This window comes from Phaseolus vulgaris, chromosome 3 (assembly GCF_051622355.1).
Source record: "Phaseolus vulgaris cultivar YP4 chromosome 3, ASM5162235v1, whole genome shotgun sequence".
In the NCBI taxonomy this organism is placed as follows: domain Eukaryota; kingdom Viridiplantae; phylum Streptophyta; class Magnoliopsida; order Fabales; family Fabaceae; genus Phaseolus; species Phaseolus vulgaris.
The window spans coordinates 36,250,502-36,264,510 of record NC_143500.1 but is presented as its reverse complement, the minus strand read 5'-3'; the positions used below and the strand labels follow the sequence as shown (position 1 = coordinate 36,264,510).

Here is a 14,009-nt window from a genome sequence, read left to right as displayed (position 1 = left end):
AGACAAATGCAAGAAGTCAATAATCATGTCTTTTAACCAAGTCTAACAATTATATTTTGGACCACAACACGACAACCCAGTTGCCAGTATTCAAACTCAGAGTGCTGATATAAGAGCCAAGGAATTGAACTTGCCAACAGCTTTGGAAAAATTTATGCTGTGCCATTGATACTTTATGTTATACTACTAATTATTTCATGTATTACACATGCAGTAAGCAAGATACTTTTGGGGAATGGGGCAGATACAAGGAAAAAACTTATGATGAAGCATTACAACAAATAACTAGACCATATAAGCAAAACTTTATATGTGGAAGAAACTAGGAGTGACCCCTTACACCTGCTTACCTTTACATTACATTACACCTATTCATGATTTAATATTATATATATATATATAGACGAATAAATGTAGCGCCATACCTTATTCCCCACAAGTTACAAAGAATGTTACAAGCAACACTGCTTTGCTTTCCTTTGCTGACCAAACTAAGCTATGACATCTATCTTCGGTATCCATTGGCCAGAACAGGGATCCTCACCTTGTGCCCTCTGCTCCCTTTCATCAAAACCTCTCCAAAACTATAGGTTCCTGTCACTGACCGAACTGTCAGTGTCACGGAAAACTGTCGTGATGCACCTGCTTTGATAGTCATTGCCGGAGGGTTGACTTCAATGGCAACAGCCGGCTCCATTCTGGCTGTGATCACATAGGTTTCTTCTTCAGCAACATTTGTGACCGTGCGTGTGACAACTTGAGTTCTCACAAGATGGGAAATTGTGATAGAAGGGGTGTTTAAATTTGATGGCTTGCCCATGGCGGTGTTACATGGTGTGTGAGTGTAGTTCCTTATCTCATGAACGTCAATGCCCGGTGTTGTGCACAAGAAGCCTAGATAATCCTTGTATCCTGCAAAATTGATTAGTAAATTTCTTAGATATAGTTGAAATACACTGAGTAAAAGTTGTTTACACTGTTATCCAATCATGGAGTGCTAGTTAATTGAAAATTGAGTTCTGTAATAATGACTTTTTTTTGCTGTATTGTAATAATGACTTTAAAAATCATATTTAAGGTGATTTTACATATCATAACTACTATCATTATGCTTCGGTTTTACCCCTTGTTTTAATACTAAAATTTATTTCAGGCTCCCAATGTTTGAGTAAATAGAAAACAACTGCAGAAAGTCCCTGTCTTGGTTAAAGAAATTTAACAATCGATTTTAATTACATTTCTATCAATGTTATTTTTTTTTCAGTTTCATCGAGATTCATCAGTTGCATTTCTTGTTATCATAGTTAATCAACCATTTTTTCATTTTATAGAGATTCTTTCAAGTGAACTTCTCGTAAACAACTGAACCAGCCAAAAAATGGGTTCCAGATCATGAGTTTAACACGATTAATCAAATACTTGTATACAAGTTAATTGGGAGTTTAAACTTGGTAAGACAAAGAAATAGTTATACTAGGGAAGAAGAAATCATACCTGCATCAAAGATGAGTCCAGGGTCCAAGGCAGCTGTTGGATCAACATGTCCACTCCCATAGTCAAAAGGAGTAGCTTTGACCAGCTTCATAGCTTCTGATTCAGATGTTTGCTGTGCTAGAAGATGATTCCCTGCTCTGTCTAGAGTTGTTGATGTTGTCATCAAGGCTGATTTAATGGCAGCAGGGCTCCAATGAGGATGCTTCTGCTTTATAAGAGCAGCTATTCCAGCTATATGTGGTGCAGACATGCTGGTTCCAGATATCATGGCAAACCCCTCACCTGCACAAGAAACAAAAATTGCTATGAATTATATAATAATATATAATATATCACCAAGTTTTTCTTCTAGCTTTCTCCCCCCCCCCCCCCCCCCCCCTCCTTAATGCATTTATTCTTTTAATAATATGAGGAAATCCTAACACATTTTCCCACAGTTTAGAGCATCAATTAGCAGGAATTAAAATTATCTACAAGTAATCTCAAAACAAAGAGAAACCATAAACATCAGTATCTAATATTCCTATGTAGAGCATATTAGTTTGTCAGGTTTTATAGTGCAATGTACATGTTCTCTTTTTTCTACCAAGAGGGTCTCTTGTCTGGCTCGGTATCTTGTATTGTCTCAGTTATTGAGGAAATTCTCATATTATCCACATGAAAAGAAGAAAATTATTTCCGGTTCAAAGCAGCATATCTTCAATCAATCAGTTGCTCCTATGAACAAATGCCAAAGTTCAGAGATCTCTATTTTTTGCAGAACTTAGGAATTGAACCCTACACCCCAAACCTCACTAACACATACGAGCTTAAGCCCAGGTCATGAGGTTGAAAGGTATAATTGTAGGTAGAAGCTTTCAAGCAACCACAGCAAAGACAATATAGCCAAGTCATAACTTACCAACATAATTTGGCTCATCAGTTCCATTTGGACACCAAGCAGCCCAAATCAATGAACCAGGAGCTAATATATCTGGTTTGAGAAGATCTGCCTCTTGGAAGCTGAAATCCTTTATATTTGGTCCTCGAGCAGAGAATAATGCCACCTGTGGTGCAGATTTATGCAGAATAGGCATCAAACCATCACCAATTTTACCTGTACCTTCAAACCTCTTTACCCGTCCAGTCCAATCTCTTGGTGTAGTGATATTATAATAATCTATTAGGTCCTGAAAAAAAATAATTTGAAAGTACTAAATCACATGATAAATAGTGCACACTTTATGATTATAAACAAAAACAAATATTATTGATGAAAATGTAGAAAAATAAAATAAAAACAGTGGTAACTGAGATAAGTACTTGACTGTGGAATAAATTATAGGCAAAGAGAAAATGAACATAGCATTGAACTCAATGTAAACCTACATAGATATACCAGTACAGATGAGTTGATTACCTTTGAATAACTGGCATCTGTTATGAGAATCCCAGGAAGGCCGACAGGGACTGGATCAAATTTTGTTCCTGGAGAAACATTTTCAACACAAAGAACAAACCCAACTGCACCAAGGGCCTTTGCTGTTGCTGAAACTCTCTTGATCGATGCAGTGCCAACAACAAAATTGAAGGAATAACCACAGAGAAGAATATTGCCCTTTATCAAGTTCTTGTTTAAAAGTTCTGGTCTCTGGCAATCTGTGGGGCTGTACTTCATAACTGAAGAATCTAGCAACACATCATTTGCAGCAACCAATGTGTATGTTTCGTTCAAATGTGTGGAAGCTGTACAAGCCATTATGCATATTTTAGCAATATAGATTTGGTATTGAATATTTATAGTGTACATGAGGATCTAAAATAAATCAACTGTTAACATCAATATATCTGATTTGACAATGCTATGTAAGCATAAATTTACACAACACTGGAGAGACCTTATTTCTTGAACGAAATTTGCTTTGCAACCTACGTTGCATTAATAACTAAACCCCATACAACAAAACAAACCTAATATGTATACAACTCTACCACATTTCATATTATAAAGTAAACAATAAATTGTAAACAATAACTTTATAAAATCGTAAACAATAACTTATTATATCATTTGGAAATACTCACTGCTTCTATAGACAACTAGTACATGATGAACATATACATCCTCAGTCACCAAAAGATATGTTGAAAAGCACCTAGCAATGTCAGTACAATTTACCTCGGCTATTAAATATTCTATTTACTATATTCAACTTAAATTGAAAAATAATTTACAAACCAAATAACAGAACATGTTTTGTTGCACGCACTTTTAATTAAGGGATGAGTTGTCTCACTAATATGCATTGAACCATTTAAGGTGAAAGATAATCAGGAATCAACATATCTGGTCTATATTTAATAAACCAAACTTCATTGAAAGAATACTGAATACCAAACATTTTCATTCTGACTACTACTCTAATTTAACAATTAAAGCTAGCTAGTAAATGCATTTTTCCAATTAAAGTAAAGGAGGGATATGACATACCTAAGTCCCAAGGAGGACATTTCTACACTTGGAAATGATTGATGTCACACAGAAGAAAAAGACAATACAATTACCTTGTTCTTATATTCTTTTAGTGGTAACGAAGAAAACAAAGCTAGAGATAAAGTGAAGCAATAACAGAAAAAAGATCAGTTTTCTCGAAAATGTGTTTTTGTTTCTTTCCTTTTTTTTTCAAATTCAGAAAGGGAAACTTATTTTTGTGTTCCCATCAACTAAAAAGGAAAATTTCTTCTCACAAGTCTCGATAATCAATCCATACCATAACTCCTGACTATCAATATCAATCCATCAAAAAGAATAATAATCTGAAAATACAGAGTAAGAATTCGGAAAACTCACGTGATAACCCAATTCCAGCTAAGGTTTTTCCATTTCCAAGGATCAGATGGTTTTTATATCTACGATCATCAATTGCAGCTGCTACCGATGCTATCCATGGACTATATGAAATCAGTGTCTTCGGAAAAGGACCACCATTTCCAGCAGCCTGTGCGACAAATACACCAGCTTTCACAGCTCCAAGAAGAGTAGCATCAAAAGGGTTCAAGAAGCTAGTTCTGGTGGCTGCTGGAGGACTGTTGGGTCCAACTGAAAGGCTGAGTATATCCACTCCATCATATACAGCCTGTAGATACTCAAATTTTGTAAATTATAATTTGAGATAGAAACAAACAGCAAAAAATGAGATTGCTGGGACAAGTTACTGAATTTTATATTGAATGTTAAGATTTACATCAAAATAAAAAGTGCAGCTGCAAGGTGCACTAATATACACTCATAAGAAATCTAGTGTGAACATATTGCCTGGGTGGGAGGTAGGGACTATTACATGAATTCGTAAGTTAATGTGTGTGTGCGTGTGTATAATATTCTTGTATACCTGATCGATTGCAGCAACTACATCTGCGACATACCCTCCAAACAGTCTATAAAGTGCCTTGTACACAGCAATCCTGAAAAAGATACACCAAATCTTTAGTGCAATAGAACGAATTGTAGTTTCCAGTTTTAAAACAACCAAGGGTATTATTGTTCCTCACCTAGCACGAGGGGCCATCCCACTGGCTCTCCCAAATTCGTGGCCATGCATTCTCACAGGAATTCCATTATTTCCAGCTGCAATAGATGCCGTATGACTTCCAGGAGACGACAAAGAAAAAACAGAAAATCATTAAAAAAAAAGTTATCAAATAAAAATATATATGGCTTTAGGCATAATGTTGTCATTGTTAAAACTATCCATTTCAAGTGCTTCAAAGAAAAAGAATGAAGAACTAATGTTACTTTCTTATTATTTGCTCATAAAAAGGATTGAAGGAAATGACACATTTTGATATCTTTCAATCCTGTAGAAAGGGAACATGAGAAGAATTCCTAGGGAAGAAGTTCATAAATAAAAAAGGCGGCAGGGCCTAACCTTCCATGCCCATCACCATCTAGAGGAGACGCAAAGTCAATTGTGGGGTTGAATGCCCCAGCAGCTATTGCAGCTTGAGCAAAATGCTGTGCTCCAACAATCTTCCCATTGCAGTAACTTCTCTTAGTATCCGGATCAGCTTCACATTTTCCTCTATATTTTGGAACTGGCCCATATGGCTCAGCATTATGAGTTGCAAAACTTGGGTGATGAGGATAGATCCCTGAGTCCACAAATCCAATGACAATGTTTTCTCCAGCCCTATCAAAGCCACCTCCAGTTGGCCAAACCCCAGTTGGAAGCCCTAAAAATTGTGGGGTGTGTGTTGTAAGTTTCCTCACTTTCCAGTCCCTCTCAACAGATTTCACTCCGGGAGCACGTCTTAGAGTTTCTGCCTACTAATATAAAGGGATAGCATATCGAAATTAGAGTAAGGAAATGAATTCAAAATATGTTAGTCAGCTTATAAAGAATAATAAAAGGATAAAAGAAGACTTCACCTGTTCCGGTGAAATATGAACAGCAAACCCATTTATAAGATGTCGATAGCTATAGAGTTTCTGGTATGTCCCTTCCTCAAACAGCAACCCAAGCAGCATGTCATGTTTTTTCTCAAGATGGCGAGCATAAGAAGTAACCAATTCACTGGAAGAAGTTTTAAATAGTATAAAAGGTGAGCAACCACACTATCCAGTATCCATCTCTTGGTTCATCAGATACTAGAAGAGAAAAATAACAGTCAAATTTATTTTTTTTCGGTAAAATGAAAATTACTGCTCAAAACAGAGTGGGGTGGTGATCATTGCATTATTTTCCTCGAAAACGAAGAGAGAGAAAAGGCAACATCTATAAATAAATTGTTCGCAATCACAAATTAGCCTACACAAGAAAGATAAATATCTCTACTTCTCAAATAATTCAGGTTTCCAACAAAAAATTATATGAGCAATAGTTGAATTGAACAGTTAAACCATTTACTTTACCGTTCATACTTCTTAAGAGGGTCTAAAATAAATTTATTCGAGAAGAAATTAAATAGACTCTTCAAAAATCTATTGACATGTTCACCTCAGCTAAAAACAAGTCCAATCAAAGGCTCAAAAGGAGATTTTAGTGAAGAGAGAAACAACTCAAAGGAAAGTCTCTAAGTAGTAATCACAAAAAAGAGTAGAGTGGAATGTATACAAGTACCTTTCGGAATCAATCTTCTCATCAGATTCCACTGCAGTAGCTTCAAACCCATCAATACCTCCAGTGTAACTTATGATAGGCTCACCTTCAACAGTTACTATGTAAATCTCAGCATCCCCGTAAACCAGAAGTGCCGATACAACAACCAACACACACCCAAACACCAACAATCTCATTTTCACTAACCAATCCCCAACTCCAATAGCTTACAAGATCTGTGTTAGGTCCAGTCAATGCCAAGCAGTTAGACAAAATGGTAACTAAAAAATTACTAAATAGAAATCACAAGCTGGTTCCATATCTAAAACTAAAACAACCCTTTTGAAATTTGGGCTCAAAGCAACAAACTTTACCAATGTCCACTCACTCTGATCCAAGTAGCCAGCAGTTGCTCTCTCACATAAACTGGAAGCAGAGAAAAAACCAAAAAAAAAATAACACGAGATGGTGAGAACAAAGTAAGAATAAGAATGAGTAATGAAGAAGAGGAAGCAAAGAATCAGTGTGAGGGAGAAAAGCAGAAGAAGATGGAATCAAAGAGAAAAGTGAAAGGGCATGGTTTGCACACGTACTTGACTTGATTCACATACACGCCAATGCACTCAGTCATTCATTCACATTGCGGTGATCAGTGATCTAACCGTCAGTGTTGAACCTGAAAGCCATGGAAGAAGAAGAAAAAGAAGAAGAAGAAGAAGAAGAAGAAGAAGAAGAAGGTGGTGAGTGAAGAGTGAGAGTGTTAGGGTTTGGTTTATTTGTTTAATTGAATGTCAATGGAGTGAAGTAAGAGCATCATGGCTGATCTTGAATCATGATGCAGGGAAGTAATATTAATATTGATGTTAGTATTATTAATAATTAACTTTCATTGTTTATCATTATTATTGGAATCATTTTGTTTGCGTTGTTCTGATTTTAATGAATATAATCAAAAAAATGTGAGTGTGTTTTTTTTTTACTTTTAGAAAATTTGTGAGGTTGCGGTTCTGCTTTGTTCGCAAATTAATAGTATTAAATAAAAGGTGGGAAAGGGGACATTCGCGCGCAGGCTGTCGGAGGCGGTTGAGGTGAAAGGACGATATTGCCCTTCACGTTTGGTGGCGTTTACGCGTGTCCGAAATCATAGGGATGGGAAAAGGGATGTGTATTCATTATTGCTTCTATTATTATTATTATTATTATTGAAATTTTTCATTTCTATTATTAGACTGATATATCCATTTATTAAATTTGAATCTTTTTACTGGTTTAGTAGTGGAAATTTGAGTCATTTATTATAGACTTTAAGTTAAAAGAATACTGTTTTAATAGTAAACAATTGTTGAATGATACATAATAATTTTTATTAAGGATTATTTATGATAAAAGAAAAAAGTGTTTATGAATTTCAGCCAAAACTATTTTATTTTTCATAAATGAAATAATTTCATCTCCTATTTTCACTTAGTTCAATTAAAAAAGTTTAATGGTCATAATTTAAGCATAGAGGTTTAAGAAGATAAATTATTTGAGTGGAAATTTTGAAATATTTTGCAGTAACATGTTATCTAAAAACATTGAAATTTTATAAAAATAATTAGATTACATAAAAATTAAATTTAATAATAATTTGAAATTTCTTATAATTTTAAATTTATGTGTTTTCTTACATATTTTCAAATTGATGTGTTTTTATATTTTTTTCATAAATTGATTTTGTTTAGAGACATTGTTGGAATATATACTTTTTTATTCATGTTAATTAAGGTTTTTTATTATAGTTTATCACATTTTTTTATTTAAATTTAATTTAAATTATTTTTTGTTTTTGTAAACTACTATTATTTTTCATTTATTTTCTTGGTTAATAATAGAGATATTTTTTTCAAATGTGAATATATTTGTTTGATTGATCTTTGTCATTTTTTCCATGTCTATGATGATTATTATCGTTTTATTATCGATAATGTTATTTGTTATTAATAATTTATTATGATTTATTTTCAAATGTTAATTGATCAAATTCAGAAAATATTAATTAAGATTTTTTTTCTCAATGTTAATTAAAAAATTGTTGACTTTAATCTAAAAGAAATTGACAAAAAAAAACTCAATAAAAAATCATGAAACTAACCTCAATCAACATTACCCTAACTAATTATAGTTGACATTAACGAACTGACTCAAATAAAATATTTAAAAGATAAATAATTTAAAATAAAAGTAACTCAAATTCAATATATATTTAATATTTTTAAATATTTTATAAATTATGAAATTTTCTATCTAAAACCATTGTTAAAATATTTTCTACTAATAATAATACATTTTCAATATGAAATCATGAGTTTGTAAAAAAAAAATTAAATTAGAGACATTTTAAAGACTAATTTTTTTTTAATTACAAAATTAGTTTCTATTATTATTAAATAGTTTTTAAATTGATATCTAATTAGTTACTAAAGTTTTAACTACGATTATCTTTAACTACCAATTATTTAGATTATAAATTTGATAGCAAAAATTTTTGTAGTTAATTATATACTAATTTAGAAATTAATTAACAATAATATAAACTAATTTAGAAATCAAATTTTTTTAAAAAATTGTGTTTAATTTAGTTATATTACTGTAACTAATTAGTTTTTTTTATCTAAAATTGGTTTCTATTTATGTTTTCTTTAGTGATATATTATTTTTTTTCTTAAAATTTGTAATATTGTAATTTATTTTTTAATGTTAAGATTAAGGTCATCTTGAAATTAACAAAAAAAAATATAGAAATGATTTTTTTATCTTAATAATTAAACCTTTTAAGAAATTGACATCGAATCCCAATGAGATTTATTCTGTCTAACTAAAAGCATTATTTTATTTTGATTTGTTGCTATCAATATTAGTTTATATTAATATTACTTTAATCAGTCATCAGTCAGACCTTCATCTCATCTCACTTCATCATTTCATTACGCGTACATGAATTCCCCTTTAAATTGATGGGAAACATTAATTAATAAAAAAGGTTCCCCAACTCCAAATCCTAGCACCTTAATAAATAAATAAATAAATGTTGGGAATTTTATGTTTTGTCATTACTATAATGTGATTTTGATTACCTTCGTGAATTTGCAAATTAAACAATGAGGAGTGTAATCATGGTATATTATCTAACTTTCTCCATGTGAACGTTTCATGAACATTTATTATTTAATAATCTTCAGAGTCAAAAGGAGAGTTTAGGTGAGTGGACTCAAACAAAACTTTAATTATGAATAATAGAAAAAGATATAAATGTTGTGTGATGTTAGCTTGATTATGTGCTTGGAAACTTTAAGGAAATTGAATGAATGTAGGAAAAAATATTAATATAGTTAAATTTAGATGACAAATGATCATTTTAAAAATATAAAAAGTAAATTTAATTTTTTAATAAAAAAAAAGTACTAATGTGATTAAAAGGGTAAAAAGTAAAAGTGAGAATAGTGTTTTTTGAGAAAAAAGTTTTATATAATAAAGAAAATGCAGAAACATTATGGAAGCAACGAGGATGGTGCAGTTGTCTTTAGGAATTAATAGAGAATTTTGACATGGAGCAGTTGCTAAGTGTTATCTTGTCTTCTGCCACAGAAATGTAACTTGCCATGTTTTTGTGATACACATGTATCTCATGTCTCCATGCTCTGCTTTTCATTCTTCTCCCTTTATGTTGTGTAATTAGTGGCTATGTATGGCATCCATTTCTTTTATATAAACATGGATTCGTGATATTACCCAAAAATATTTGTTTTACAAGTTCTATTTTGTTTTCTCACACATTAGTGTTTTTCAAGATTGAAATTGAAAGATAGTGTGTTTTTAGGTCATGTTGTTTTTCAATATAACTCAAACCTATAAATTGGAAAGAATAAATATATGGTTTGTTGTATATTTTGATATATATATTTTTTTTATTTGATAATTATAATATGTTCATGTAGAATCGAATATTTAATACTCTTGGTCTTTAAGTTTTGGTCTCTATCTTTTGGATTTTGATTTTTTGATATTTAGAGTTTCTATCTCTCGGTTTTGTAGTAGGAGTATATGTTATTTATACTCTCACGCTCAATGTAGTTATAGTTTGAGTAAAGAAAATATATATGAGTAATAATAAGTCACAAATTAATTACTTTTAATTTTAGAGTGTTTATCTATTTATAGTTATTGTATTTGGTTTATACTATACGGATAAGTAAGTTAGGCTGACCCAAATGTATCTAATAATAATGATTTTATAAGTTGTTTAATGTTCAATCTTTATTAATTACATTGTTGAATAATTGAACCTAAATTAATCATAAATTTAGCAGAGATGTCAAGATGTCAAATATGATTTCAACACTAGAAAATTGACTCTCAAATTCAATGAAGCAACCTATGAAATTAATTGGTTGGAAGAATATAAATAATAACAAACCAAAAGATATGTTATGTTTAGTGTAATCTTACTCCATGTAATTTAACTTTTAAGTTATGTATTACTTTACAAAGTGTATTGTTCTTTGAAAAGTGATGATACTTTGACATAAAAAAATGATAAAATACATTCATTTGACAACATTACAAGATAAAATATTCATTCATATTTTAATTTAAAATATTAATATATATTATTATATTATTAAAATTTGTGATATTTCTATACTTTTTCACATCTAATAACCATAATCTGTATGAAATATCAAATTTAATATATAAACATAATACAAATGTTTACAACTCTTTCATATAATGTTTCAAAACATCTCTTTCTTCATAAGACGTTGAGTATTCACATAAAATTTCAGCTTCTCGCCGAGAAACTCTATCACTTGTAACATCATTTGTTCCCGTGAAAATACACGATCATCACATATTAAAGAAAACAACCACAAAACAAAACAAATGGCAGGTTAGATATTTTTAAAACTTGTAATATAAATATAACTTTAAACATCTACATAAAACCATCAATTTTCATGCATTTCATATAACCATCAAGTGTCTATCAAAAATTCAAAATTCATTTTTCTCATGTCCGACTTCTACTGACTCACAACACATGGACACTTGACTCTACTTCCGGAAGATTCGTGTATTGAACTTAGCATCCATAGACCTGCACATGTCATACTACTCGCTATGAAATCCAAACAGTCATGAGCATACTCATCTCAATTTCTCATAATCTCATATGACAGGGTGAATCCATTTGATATGCTCTGATCAGTTCTTTCAAACCTCACACTCAGCCAAATGGACCTCCCTCGACTCTCACCAACATCTATGTGATTTCATTATATCAGTAGAGTCAAGATTGTCTCATTCACAGGATACTCACAGATATATACACCCTAATAACAATCTCAACACGATATTTCCTTTCCTGAAAAATACTATGTTTTGATTCACTTACACACCATTCCACATCTCATGTAACACATCAATGCACCATTCAATCACATCATATTTTAAATTTTTCTAAACAATTGAATTATATCTCAAAAATCATTGAAACACATAATTAAGTTCCTTTAATTATATTTTTAAATAAGATTTAGTTTTTTCGCTTAAAAACAATAAGAAATAATACATTATACTTTTAAAAGCAAAAAAAAATAAAATAAAAAATAAGTCTTTTTACAGAGATTCTAGCTTGAGCGAGAATTTCTCGCTTGAGCGAGAATCAAGCTGAGAACACCTAGAATTTCATCCCAGGTCTCGCTTGAGCAAGGAGAGCACCTCTTTTTTTCCATTCTAATATCGCTTGAGCAAGAATTATCTCGCTTATGCGAGATATGCAGAAAAATCTACATAATTCTGCCTAATTTCACCATTCAGAGTCAAACAAAAACAATTTCAACAACTCATTCATTTCAAAAGTAACTTGCACTAATCAACTAAATTTTTAGATTCAAACAAAATCTTATACCATAAATCATCTATATCAAAATCAACATTTTTCACATTTTATTTAAAATAATACCACATTACTCATAAACAATAATTCTTGCAAACCAAAATTTGAACTAGTGACCACGTCACCCCACATCTAGATCTTATAGCCAAGGGTTCTATTGAAAATTTAAACTAGCTTCCCTTACTTGAACTTAAGCAGATGCTCCCTAAGAGCTCAAAACTACCAAAAGCTCAAGGCTAGCATAACATGCACCACATAGTCCTGATAAGAAAATCTAACTATATCATTAGGACCATGAGCTAACAGAGATTAATCCTGAAGTTAAAAGAGTCACATGCAAAGCCTATGCAGAGACAAACCTGACAAGTTCAAAATTTGACTCATAGAGAAGAGTAAAAAAATGAATTTACTTTATTAAAGATTATGATCAGACAGTCTTGTAGTATTCACTTCCAGGAGTCTGATGGCGGACTTCGATCATCAAACTGATGAGCGAGGATGTCAGAATCTTAGAGAGAATTGAGAGGAAAGGAAAAATGAGTTTTTAGAGAGATGATGGTTCTTTTAAAATGAAACCTGAATAACTAAATTTCTATTTATATGATATTTTAAGTTTAATAATAAAATATTATAGTGTCATTTTAATTGTACCACTTCTACTTTAAAGACTATTTTTCTCAGTCGTTCCTTACAAAAATTGGTTGTTAGATAAGATTATTTTTTTTTAAAGAATGTGAATATTATTTCTGTTTTTAGAATGAACTAGACATAGAGCTTATAAATAGGTAATGGATACTAATAATGATCTGGCAAAATGCAAAAATAAAATCCTCAAAGACTTTCTGGTTTGAACAAATATATAATATGTTTTTAAGTAAAATTGAGGTAGATATATGAACTAAAAGAGTTGATTTTGTTGTGTGAATTGGAGTAATATAAGATGAGATTGTTGAGATGAAGTGAAGTTTATTATAGGGTGAGGGTTCCTTTGTTCAGTGCACATGTTGGGAGACCCACTACCCTTGTCTTTATGCTCATACACCACATGTGACCAAACAGGCCCTTATTCATAAGAGAGAAAATGAAAGTGCACAATTCCAAAATACATGTTGGGATGCACTGCCCAGGATTACAGAGTTCGGATCAAGTGTGGAGAATTTTCAATTTATTTTATAACAAAGTTTATTTAAGTTTAATAAATATTACATTAACAAAATTAAGACATTTTCTTTATATTTTATTCTTTAAATGTTCATATTATTTTTTTCAATAGTAAAATATCAATTTATTGTTTTTATTTTTCTTATTTGTTTTTATTGATTAAGATCCGTGTTGGTGGGATGATATAAATAAAAAATAAAATGATGTTATTTGATGGATGAAGTGGGAAAGAATGTGTGTGTAAAACACAGTCACAATTTGGTTATCATTGCAATGCAATTAGTATTTAGTTTATATACACACACCCCCTAATATATGCTACTATTTATAGACATTAC

At 31.2% G+C, this 14,009-nt stretch overlaps 1 protein-coding gene across 2 annotated transcripts; it reads right to left on the bottom strand.

Moving 5' to 3' along the window:
- Positions 1 to 141: 141 nt before the first annotated feature.
- On the bottom strand, positions 142 to 7,580 carry LOC137807254 (subtilisin-like protease SBT2.5). Of its 2 annotated transcripts, none has more exons than XM_068607774.1 (12): positions 7,166 to 7,580; positions 6,961 to 6,998; positions 6,594 to 6,808; positions 5,903 to 6,047; positions 5,403 to 5,797; positions 5,026 to 5,121; positions 4,866 to 4,938; positions 4,325 to 4,610; positions 2,894 to 3,219; positions 2,396 to 2,663; positions 1,495 to 1,776; positions 142 to 912 (listed from the first exon to the last, which is right to left on the bottom strand). In XM_068607774.1, exons 3-12 carry the CDS (start codon positions 6,767 to 6,769, stop codon positions 506 to 508), a joined length of 2,454 nt encoding a protein of 817 aa, XP_068463875.1. In that variant the 5' UTR covers positions 6,770 to 6,808; positions 6,961 to 6,998; positions 7,166 to 7,580; the 3' UTR covers positions 142 to 505. The 2 variants fall into 2 exon arrangements, with proteins under 2 accessions (XP_068463875.1, XP_068463874.1); XM_068607773.1 differs by having other exon boundaries at positions 6,947 to 6,998; positions 7,166 to 7,568.
- Positions 7,581 to 14,009: the final 6,429 nt, after the last annotated feature.